The sequence below is a fragment of the Pan troglodytes genome, chromosome 15, assembly GCF_028858775.2.
Source record: "Pan troglodytes isolate AG18354 chromosome 15, NHGRI_mPanTro3-v2.0_pri, whole genome shotgun sequence".
Lineage (NCBI taxonomy): Eukaryota > Metazoa > Chordata > Mammalia > Primates > Hominidae > Pan > Pan troglodytes.
Genome location: NC_072413.2, coordinates 104,221,513 through 104,234,040, shown reverse-complemented (window position 1 = coordinate 104,234,040; position 12,528 = coordinate 104,221,513). Strand labels below are relative to the sequence as shown.

Sequence of the window (12,528 nt, the reverse complement as noted above, 5' to 3'; positions counted from 1 at the left end):
GAGTAGCTGGGATTACAGGCGTGCACCACCACGCCCGGCTAATTTTGTATTTTCGGTAGAGATGGGGTTTCTCCATGTTGGTCAGGCTGGTCGCGAACTCCAGACCTCAGGTGATCCTCCCGCCTCAGCATCCCAAAGTGCTGGGATTACAGGCATGAGCCACTGCACCCAGCCTCTTCATTTTTTTTTTATTCATATGTTCGTTCAGCAGCCACTATGTCTTCCCATTGATTTCTTTGGTTTCCTCTTTACTATCTTTTTCTTTTTAGTAAAGCTGTTACTCCTAAGGAAAGATGGGAGGTGGGCCTGGACAGGGATTTGGTGCATTCCTCTCTCCCCTCCCAGTTCTTATTGTTTTCTCCAGAGTCTGTAGAACAGCAGTTTTGATGGCTTTACCTCTGCAGATAATTTCTCTTGCAATATAGTGGTGATGGGGAGGTCCATCTGGTTGCATTTCAGCTGTAGTTGCTGTTTTGCTTTCCCTGACAGAACTGTCCCAAGGGGTAGAGGCTGGAGCATGTTGTGATGTATCCCCAGTACTGAAGAAAAAGGCTTCAATAGCAGGAGGAATTCCTCAACTGTATACACTCTGAGAATTTAAACAATAACTTCTCTATCACACTCAAATTGAAACCACCCAATGAATATGTCTACTTTAATCGTGTGCTAACTTAAATGGCATTTGGCAGCCTCTGTCCCAGAAAACATTATCGTCTGCTCCTGTTTATTTCCCTGCAAGTCCTTATCTCTCTTCAGACTTGAGGTATCTTGTTTGTCTTATAACAGCAAAAATTTGATGAATTTAAGAAAATGTGCTAATTTGCAGATCACTAAGGTTAGTAGTTGTTGTAAGAATAATAACAAATTTTTATGGGATGCCTACATCTCCAAGCTGAGTAGCACCTTTATTTCTAATACTCAGAAACTAGAAACAATGCAAATATCAAGAAGATATATAGATAAAGAGTAATGGCATGCTAATTACTGTAATCATAGCCATCATTACAATCAATACATTGTTGATGCTCAATGTGGTTGAATTACAAGTAGTTATAATGAGTGAGAAGCCACACACATAAAACACATACTATATAATTCCTGTATCATAAATTCTTGAAGCTCAAAACCAAAGTATTCAGTATGAAGGATTGACTCAGAATATGGCAAGGGAAGAAAATAATTGGGAAGGTGGAATTGCAGAGGAACACGAGGAAACTTTTAAGTGTAATTTATTTGTTCATTATCTGGATGGTTTTTGGGGATGCACAGGTGAGCACGAGTGGACTTACATTTTGTTTTGTTTGTTTTTTTCTGAAGAGATGTGGTCCTACTCTGTGACCCAGGCAGGACTGCAGTGGTGGGATCATAGTTCAATGTAGCCTCCAACTTCTGGTCTCCAACAATCCTCCTGCATCTGCCATCTAAGTAGCTGAAACTACAGTTGTGTGCCACCAGGCTTGGCTTGAGTACTTATTAAATCAAACACTTTATGCAATATTTAATGTATGGCAATAATGTCATTGAGAGTATTACAAATAAATGAATGGATAATTTGTTCAGTACAGATTGATGGAAAATAGACACTAACATGAGGAATGTCTGACATTTATGAAAATACAACTGCATAAAATGTGTTCTCTTACATTCATTAGGTAAACACAATAGTGCATACACATCAAACCATGCTTTCATTACAGGAAGGAAGTTCTGAAAATATCACTGGGGGTGACCCACGCTGTGCTGGGCTTGGTTCAGGGGGCAGTCAGGCCCGGTGGTGAGAAGCACAGGCCCAGATACCCAGGCTCACTGTGCAAATGTGAGCTCTGGGGACACTGTATCACCCATCTGTGCTTCTGCTGGTAATTTTCCATCTGTAACATGGAAATAACATTGATACTACATACCGTGATTTCTCCACATATGTAAAAATAAAATAAGATGAATGCTGCTAAGTTTAAATAAACGCAGTTTTCATAGGTCCATCGTACCTCAATAAAATTACTTTAAAATAAAAATTACAAATACAGTTGTAGGTTTAAAGAGTTTATCACAGAACAAATTTATAATAAGAAACTATATTTTTGAAAATCGTATCAATATCTCTAAACTCCCCCAGGACACACTCACCTGCTCTGGGCCCTCCACTCTCCTCAGGATTCCCACCCCACAGCTTGCTATATAGTAGGAGACATGCAAACAGAGCCAAACCTCTGCTGATGAAAAGCAGCGCAGCCCTGACCCTGCAGCTCTGGGAGAGGAGCCCCAGCTCCGGGATTCCCAGGTCTTTCCATTTAGTCTTCAGGGCTGAGCACAGAGGACTCACCATGGAGTCTGGGCTGAGCTGGGTTTTCCTTGCTGCTATTTTGAAAGGTGATTCATGGGGAATGAGTTGAATGTAAGTGAATATGAGTGAGAGAAACTGGGAATATGTGTGGCAGTTTCTGACCAGGATGTCTCTGTGTTTGCAGGTGTCCAGTGTGAGGTGCAGCTGGTGGAGTCTGGGGGAGGCTTGGTACAGCCTGGAGGGTCCCTGAGACTCTCCTTTGCAGCCTCTGGATTCACCTTCAGTAGCTCCTGGATGCACTGGGTCTGCCAGGCTCCAGAGAAGGGGCTGGAGTGGGTGGCCGACATAAAGTGTGTTGGAAGTGAGAAATACTATGCAGACTCTGTGAAGGGCTGATTGACCATCTCCAGAGACAACGCCAAGAACTCCTTGTATCTACAAATGAACAGCCTGAGAGCTGAGGACACAGCTGTGTATTACTGTGTGAGAGGCACAGTGAGGGGAGGTCAGTGTGAGCCCAGACACAAACCTCCCTGCAGGGGCATCTGGAACCACAAGGGGGTTCTTAGGATACACAGAGGACAGGGGCAGCCCCAGGGCAGGTGCAGGTGGAGGTCAAGGGCTGCTCTCCTCCAGGGTCTGTGGCTTCCTCTCATCTAGCAGTTCCCCAGGGAGCCTCATGAGTTTACAGTGATGTGCTACTGAGGTTTCTAAGTTTGTGAAGTTTGTTACTACAGGGCGAACCACTATCAAACGCCCTTAAGGCAGGTGTCACTGATGGAGAAAGAAAAGGGCACAGGAGGCCGGGTGAGGCTGTGGACACTGTCTGCCTATGATTCAAGTTTCACAAGCAGTGAGGGAGAAATGGGGTGTTTGATGGAGCCCCCTAACTACCATGTGGTCTAAACTAAGTCCAACTAAGTTCCTGAGCTCTAGGTGCCCATCAGGGATCCGCCATGTGCCCGGCAGCCGCGTGCCTTTTCGTCTCCTCTGTGCCCAATCACTGTCTGTGATGAGCTTCCAGGATGTGCGTGTCTGGCACAAACCAGGTGATGGACGTCAGAGAGCAGCAGCTGGTGCCCGGATCATGGGCTCCCCAATGCTGGAGGAATGGGAGGTGCATTCTCAGGGACAAGACACTGTTGATGGATTTTTATATAGAAACCACGATTTTACTTGCTTCTGTCAGGGGACATAGAAGAAGCAAGCATGCAGTCAGCAAATAATTATAATTTCCACAATTACCCCAAATGGTTAATCCTTAATTCTGTGTAGGGTCCCACCGTAGAGTCACCTTTCTCATGAGGAATGGTTGAATCTAGAATGAGTCCACATGATTTTCATATTTTTGGCTTCTGTCCATGTTCAGAGATTTATAGTAGAGTAAGTTTGGACCTTTCCACACACACTAAGCCTCACCTCCCTCACAGAAAGAGCAGAGACTGACTATTCCTGAGTGTGGGGTAGGGGCTGGCCCTGCACACCTCACAGCCTGCAGAGACTGCCACATGCAGTGTTATAGATTAGGTGTTTCCTCATTCAGGAGGGATGACCTCCACAGCCTCCGATTTCTGCTAAGATATAACTGTGATTGCAGAATTAGGACACCATTAGGCTATCATGCCTCACTTCTATTCTGAAAATCACCCTCTTTATAGTAAAAGAAAACAATTCAATGTCCATGCCCCTGAAAGTCGTTTCTTTTTAATTTGCTTGCAAGTTTACCATATATGTGCCTGAATTTATTCTCAGAATCTACTGAATTGTTTATAATCTCACAAATTGAACAAAAGTGAATTCTTCGTTCTTACTAAAATGTGTGTATGTAGGAATTTCAGTGTGTTTTCCAGAAGCCGTGCACACCAACCACTGTGTTTCATGGTGATTTATTGGCCTGGTGAGGCCCTCCCAGACCCCCTCCCTCACCTGTGCTGTCTCTGGATTCTCCATCACAATCAGCACTTCCTGCTGGAGCTGGATCCGCCAGTCCTCAGTCAAGGAAGTGGATCAGGGCATAGGTCACGAGGGAGCACAAATTCTAACCCACTCCTCATGAACTCAGTCACCATCTCCAGATCCACGTCCAAGAACCAAATTTTCTTTTAGCTGAGTTCTGTGACCAACAATGCCACAACCTTGTATTACTGTGAGAGGAACAGAGAAGACGTCAGTGTGATCACAGACACAAACTTCCCTGGAGAGGGGCCCAGGACCACCAAAGGGCACTCAGGCTCCATGAAAACAGGGCCCAAGCTGGAGAACGGGTTTCCTGTCACCCTCACGTTTCACCATTAGATACTCTACACTATGCCTGTGCTGAGGTGTGTGTATAGTATAATTAGAAAATGGTATTTATATACGTGTATAATCATATCTAGTGTAAGAATTTGTAGTTTCCACCTTATGTGACCGTTAAAGACAACATATCTCACCTTATTCAAGGACCTTATAAAGTATAACACTTTTACATAAGATTTATCTCCTTTTTTGTGTTTCTCCTTCTGTCTATATTCTCTCTGTCTTTCTCTTCCTCCCTCTTTCTCTCTCTCTCTCTCTATCTCTCTCTCTGTCTCTCTCTCACACACAAATACACACACATGCAATCGTTGACAGTATACAGGCTAATTAACAATATATTCCCATATGATTTAAAAATAACAGTTTTACAAATATTTGCCTATAATTTTTCAAAGAAAATTAAATCCAAATGCCAGTGATTTTTTATGTGACTTTTAAAATTTAAATTGTTAATTTTTGTTTTCATCAATGCTTGTATGTGTGCTTTTGTATTCTTTCAGATTATCTGGTGCCTTCATAGAATTAAACATGTGAAACTCTCCACTTGAATTTCTGTGACTCAGGACTGGTGAGCAAAAAGTTAGAAGTCACTCTCCTGATCCTTCCCTACAGCTGCAGATTCCTGAAGGTAATGACCTAACAGTAGACCGAGGCCCTCAAAGGTGACCTTGAGTTCCAGCACATCTTGGGAGGCCAAGCGGATGTTTGTGAAAGAAATAGTGGCTATGTGACAGTTTCTAACCAGAATATCTCTGTGTTTTCAGGTGTCCAGGGTGAGGCCCAGCTTACAGAGTCTGGGGGAGACTTGGTACACTTAGAGGGTCCCCTGAGGCTCCCCTGTGCAGCATCTTGGTTCACCTTCAGTATCTATGAGATTCACTGAGTTTGCCAGGCCTCAGGAAAGGGGCTGGAATGGGTTGCAGTTATATGGCGTGGTGAAAGTCATCAATACAATGCAGACTATGTTAGGGGCAGACTCACCACTTCCAGAGACAACACCAAGTACGTGCTGTACATGCAAATGAACAGCCTGAGAACCCAGAACATGGCAGCATTTAACTGTGCAGGAAACATCATGATGGGAAGTCCACGTGGGCTCAGAGAGAGACCGCCGTGCAGGACACAGGCGGTGGCTTGGCTGAAGGGGGCACTCAGCACCCACAGAAGACAGGAGCAGCCCAGGGCAGGGGCAGGTGGAGTTCAAGGGCTGCTTTCCTGTCAGGCTCTGTGGCTTCTTCTGCATCAAATGCGTTCTCCTGGGAGCCTCTCTATATTTATGGTTCTCTGCCTACCACTGAGGCCTCTGGATTGGAAAAGATTACTACTAGAAAAAAAATTCTCATATACCCCTAAGGAATACATCATTAATTGAGGCAGAAGATGTCACAGGAGGCCAGGGAGGCTGTGGAAACTGTGGGACGTGGATGCACATCTGATGACAAAGACATGAAAAATCAGGGAACACTGATAAAACCTCCTAATTATGCCATGGTCCTCTCTAAGCCTAGTAAAGCCATTGATGCCTTCCTAGGCCAAACCCACCCATCAGGGATCAGGCGTGTCCCAGCAGCAGACACGCCTTAGAATCTCCACTGTGTAATCACTGTCTGGGAGGAGCTCCCAGGGCATGTGTCTTTGCATTAACCAGGTGATGGGTGTCAGAGAACAGCAGCTGGATGCCTGGTCTATGGGTTCCCTGATGTTGAAGAAATGGGAGGTGCAGTCTCAGGGCCAATACACTGTTTATGCATTTTTATATAGAAACCATGATTGTTCTTGCTTCTCTCAGATGACATAGAGGATCAAGAAAACAGTCTGTAAACAATTGTAATGTCCCCATTTCTTCTGAATAAATGCATTATTTCTTAATTCTGAGTGGGGATTTGGCAGAACATGCCCTTCTCCTAAGCAATTGTTCAATCCAGGCTGAAACCACGTGGGGATCTCATTCTTTGGTTTGGTTCAGGTGCAGAGGTCTTCAGTAGAGCAAATTTGGTCCTTCCCACACAGTAAGCCTCACCTTCCTCAGAGAAAGAGCTGAGATTGATCCAACTTTGTCTGAGGTGGGAGCTGCTTCTCCACACCTTGGAGCTTGCAGAGACCCCTAAGTGCAGCTTTATTGAGTCAGGTGAGTCTCCATGTGGGGGACTTCTGCTGCCAGTGATTGCTGCTCAGTTCTAAATGTGGGTTCAGAATTAGGACACTTAGGTTATCACGCCTCAAAAATTACCATCATTGTGGATAGAAATAATAGTATGATGCCAATTGTTGTCACTTGTTTCTTATTATTATTGGGGTATAAGTTTGAAGAGACAAAATGTTACCATATATTTGCATAAATCTAATGTCAGAATCTCTTGAATTGCTCTTGAACACTTGCAAACTGGTTAGAAGCAGATTCTTATTTTTTTCTATACTAGCGTATTTTGGGGTGTCAACATTTTGTCCAGAACATGTGAGTACCAATAACTGTGTGTTTCAGAAATGACTGTGAGATTCAGTCATTTCTATCGAGTGGGAAAACCAGTTAACTTTGTCTTTGATATATGGATGGAAGCCCAAGATAGAGGCTTGTCAGTCATTGCTTCTGTGCCTTCTCCCTTGGGAATGTCTGTATTTTTTATGCTCTGTCCCGGGTCTATACCCCAATTGTTCCCCTACCCCATGGCACCCACCTGTGCCTGTGCATGCCCCTGCCCACACTCTCCCTGAAACATCTGCTTTGGCTCAGGAAGAACCCCTCCTCTGCCTTTTTTCCTCCTGCCCCTGGTCCACATTCTTCTCCATCCACAGGCTCTCAGCAGTGCCTCCCATCCATGCTAACCCTACATGGGGTCATACCTTGTCCACCACTTCCTCTATCTTTTCTTCTGAGCTTTGCCTTTTATTCCAAGAGCCTGTTTCCATCTCATCTGGACTTGTGTGCAGGAAAGGGTTTACCGAGCAGTCTTGGGTTGTGGAAACCCTGAACATTCCTGAAAAAGTGCTTTCTCAAGCCAGGTCCATATTCAGCTCCTGGGAGATGATATCTGCCTTTTTGGCATACTCCTCCTGGTAGTATTATTAAACCACTTGATTAAGATAAGGTTTACATCTGTAAAACTACACATTATTTAACATACTTAACTCATTGAGTTTGGAGTAAGTACACATCTGCAAAGTTATCCCACCATCAAGGTCATAACCATAGCAATCACTTCCAAAACATTCCTCTTATCTCTCTTAATATTATGATTATTTTATTAGCTAAAATGTATTTTTGTTTGTGTTTGTCTGTGTCTCTGTGTGTGTAGCCTGGGTGCACACTATACTAGCTGTTTTCATAATGACTTATGGTGAATGCCTATTAGTGGTCAAGAGGCTGGCGTCTGAGCACTGGAGGTCAATTGTGCAGGTGTCACACACATCTGTGATGGGTCCAATAAACAGCCCTGGGCACAAGCACTCAGGTGAGCTTCCCTGGTGGACAATGCTTCACACATGGTGTCATTCATCACTGCTGGGAGAACTGGGGACAAGAGACTCCTCAGGGAAAGAACACCTGGGAGCTTGTGCCTGGATTCTCAGGGCCTTCTCCCTGGTGCCTTTGCTCATTTTAATGCATATTTATTTGCTATAATAAAGCTGCACCCATGAGAATAACAGCTTTTCTTGAGTCCTTTATTTCTACTGATTAAGGGGCCTGAGGATGGTCTTGGGACACTCAACACAATTACATCAGAGTTGGAGAATGCTAGAAAGTTCCTGACTGCTGACACATGGCTAGAGGATTTTTTATAACATCAAAGGATGAGAAAGTGTGGGATAAAAGACATTCAATGCCCAGATGGCTACAGAATCATATGGCATGAGATGGCATGTGCACTCCAATAAGGAACAGGAAGTGAAAGTAATCCATGGAATTTAGAAACGACAGACACAGCTCCCTAGGAGTTGTTCCCTGAAAAAGGAAAAGTAAAAATAATGAGGAACAACCCGAATATGCAATTCATATCTGTGATAGCTAAAATAATAGTAAAAAGATGCACATCAAGCCTTGCACTGTGCCCTGTGAGCCAAGGCTGCTAGACTCCCATTCACCACCAAAGGGTACAGTTGTCCAGAAACAACACACAACACACAAGAGCGACACAGAAGGTAGCCCAGGGTTTGGGCTGGGGAGGGGAATCCACTAGACAACTATAACAAGGAGGATAGTGTGGAAAGTGGCATCATTTTGTGATATGATTGATATCATTAATTGATATCATCGGATTGTGAACAAAGTTAGCCAATGGACTATGAGAGTGACTGACGTAGCAGCTTCTCTGGCTTCGTGTGCTGCAGATGAGAGGAGAATGTTTGGGAGGATGCTGGACCCACAGCTCACAACAGACATATGACAGACGGCTGTAGCTGATCCCAACCTCAAGTAGGATGTTCTTGATGAGACAGCTTCCCTGGTGCACTGGATATCAGATCCTGTATAGTTTCAGAACCTGTGTAGTTTGTGTTGCCTTGGCTTTTTCTTTGGATCTTTTAGGTGCTAATGAAATAAGAAATGGGGCAGACAAAGGGGATAGTTAAGAGCCTCCTCCAAGCAATGTGGATATCATAAAATAAAAGTTAAAGAATGAAAGAACTAAACAAGAAGGTGCTGGGGTTGACACAAAGGACTTAAAACAGCACTACCAGGAGTTGGGTGCAGCAATGGGCATCCCTTCAGGTCCATCAGCAAGTCAGAGACCTAAACAAATATTCCCTATTCATGTTGAATTGGCAGAGTGTAAAAATCTAGAAGACAAAATGGCCAGGAAAAATGTGTGATTTTGCATGGGTGAAGGTCTGGCAAGTTAATCATCTTGAGGACTGTTGAGGTCCTGAGGTGGTCCTGCCCTTGCTTGATGCCCAGGCCGTAGTCCAACTCACACAAAATTGCCGGGGAATAGACAGTAGTTTTTTTGGTAGTTCTTGTTATCAGGCATAAGTGCATTTGAATTTTCTCTTCATGGCTTTTCCTGGCACTATTTCTCATTTTTTTTTTAACACACATAGTTTCATGCAGATTTATCACCTTCACAGGGTCACAGAGAAGGGTGGAAGAAGGGAGGCCCTGGAATGGGTCTCGAAGAAACATGGAAAAGAGTGGAGAGGGACAATAGCAGGGTGTAAGGAATTATTGAGACCTTACTCTGCCCCTCCCAGGAGGCTCAGGCCAGCCTTTTTCTGCATTTGAGGTTCTGGATTATAAACGCTGTAGACTCCTCCCTTCAGGGCAGGGTGACAACTATGCAAATGCAAGTGGGGACCTCCACACTTAAACCCAGGGCTCCCCTCCACAGTGAGTCTCCCTCACTGCCCAGCTGGGATCTCAGGGCTTCATTTTCTGTCCTCCACCATGATGGGGTCAACCGCCATCCTCGCCCTCCTCCTGGCTGTTCTCCAAGGTCAGTCCTGCTGAGGGCCTGAGGTCACAGAGGAGAATGGGCGGAAAGCAACTCCTGATTCAAATTTTGTGTCTCCCCCACAGGAGTCCGTGCAGAGGTGCAGCTGGTGCAGTCTGGAGCAGAGGTGAAAAAGCCCGGGGAGTCTCTGAAGATCTCCTGTAAGGGCTCTGGATACAGCTTTACCAGCTACTGGATCGGCTGGGTGCGCCAGATGCCCGGGAAAGGCCTGGAGTGGATGGGGAGCATCTATCCTGGTGACTCTGATACCAGATACAGCCCGTCCTTCCAAGGCCAGGTCACCATCTCAGCCGACAAGTCCATCAGCACCGCCTACCTGCAGTGGAGCAGCCTGAAGGCCTCGGACACCGCCATGTATTACTGTGCGAGACACACAGTGAGAGAAACCAGCCCCGAGCCCGTCTAAAACCCTCCACACCGCAGGTGCAGAGTGAGCTGCTAGAGACTCACTCCCCAGGGGCCTCTCTATTCATCCGGGGAGGAAACACTGGCTGTTTGTGTCCTCAGGAGCAAGAACCAGAGAACAACATGGGAGGGTTCCCAGCCCCTAAGGCAACTGTATAGGGGACCTGACCATGGGAGGTGGATTCTCTGAGGGGGCTCTTGTGTGATCTACAAGGTTGTTCATGGTGTATATTACACGGTTAGCATCAAAAGGCTGCCTAACAGGCACCTCTCCAATATGACAGTCTTTTAATTAGTGAAAATTTTACAAAGTTCATTGCTTGCTTGCTTTCCTCCCTCCTATCCACTCTCACTCCCTCCTTCTTTTATTTTCTACTTAATTTTACAAAATCACTTAATCCCTTTTTGAACTATTAATAGGTTGTCTTTGTTTGGTGATTGTTTTCCTTTCAATAATATGTACTGAATAATTCATCTTTGTGCCAATTCGTAAGTATTCTGGTGTAATAAAGACTTCTTTCATAAAAATTGGATAAATTAAAATAAAGATTTAAAAACTTTTTAAAAACATACAATCTATCAAAACTGAACCATTAAGAAATAAAAAATCTGGGTTGGGTGTGTTTGCTCATTCCTGTAATCCCAGCACTTTGGCAGGCCGTGGCCGGTGGATCACCTGAGGTCAGGAGTTCGATATCAGTCTGGCAAACATGGAGAAACCCTGTCTCCACTAAAAATACAAAAATTAGCTGGACATGGTGGTGCTCGCCTGTAGTCCCGGATACTTGGGAGCCTAAGGCCAGAGAAGAGATTGAACCTGGGAGGCAGAGGTTGCAGTAAGCCGAAATCTAGCCACTGCATTCCAGACTGGGCAACAGAGTGAGACTCCATCTCAAAAAAAAAATCTGAACAGACCCATGAGTAAAGAGATTGAGTCAGTGATTTTTCAAACATCTCAAATCAAAGAAAAGTCAAGAACTTCGTGGCTTCACTACTGATTTTATCAAAAATTTTTTTAAAAACCTAGAATCTCTATACCAATTTCCAACAAAATAAAGAGGAAAAAATACATGCAAGCTTATTATGGAAGGTCCTATTTCCAAAGCAAGGAAAAGACACTACAAATACATAAAATTACAGGCTAATATCACTGATTATCTAGTTTCAAAAACTCTCAAGGGTGATGACAAACCAAATTCAACAGCACATTAACAATAGAATTCACCATGATCAGGTGGGGTTTATCTCTAGGATGCAATGAAGTTTCAACCTGCAGAAATAAATGTGATATATCAAATGAAAATATTGAAGGACTAAAACCATATGTACCATATGTCCATGTCAATAGATGCAGAAAGAGCCTCTGTCAAAATCCACTACACTCTAATTTTTAAAAATCTGAACATATTATGCATAAAAGATATACACCTCAACATAATAAAGACCACATATCACAAGCCCACATCTAACATTATACACAGTGACGAAAATTTTATTTTCCTCTAAGACTAAAAACTAGACAAGATGCTCACTATCACCAATATTATTAAACACAGCACTGGGCGGTCTAGACAAAATAGGCAAGAAGAAAAAATAGAAGTCATCCATATAGTAATGAATAAATTTAAAATATATGTTTTACATATTATATGCTCTTCTGTATACAAAGCCCTAAAGAGTCCACCAAAAAAGGTTGGAAGTAATGAAGAAATTCAATAAAGTTGCAGAATCCAAAATCAAACTTACATTTCAAGATGGCAGGTTAGAGGCATTGCTAGCATACCCCTTCCACTTGGAAGGACAAACTGATGTGGAGAGATGAACATTGCGGACTTATTTTCAAGAAGCAATGCAGGAACTGAACAGAAACACTGAAATAATCTACAGACTTTCTGAAAAAGCAGGAAGCTGCAGCCTACACTGTGAGTCAGGTGAAGGGCCGGGAGTCCCCAGCGTTTGAGGGAGAACAGCCAAAAATTTCAGCCAGTGGTCCCAGGTTGAAAGTAGCTCTCAACAGGGGTGTGTAATATAACCTAGGGTTGGGACGAATCCCCTTGACCAGGGCCTGGGTAGGGAAGTGTTAAAAGTGGGCTCTGC

The 12,528-nt window shown here is 44.0% G+C and overlaps 1 gene segment (V, D, J or C); it reads left to right on the top strand.

The window, feature by feature from the left end:
- The first annotated feature begins 9,917 nt into the window (after nucleotides 1-9,917).
- LOC101058482 (immunoglobulin heavy variable 5-51-like) lies at nucleotides 9,918-10,447 on the top strand. The segment is given in 2 exon segments: nucleotides 9,918-10,008; nucleotides 10,092-10,447. Coding segments are annotated over 2 exon segments (390 nt in total).
- Nucleotides 10,448-12,528: the final 2,081 nt, after the last annotated feature.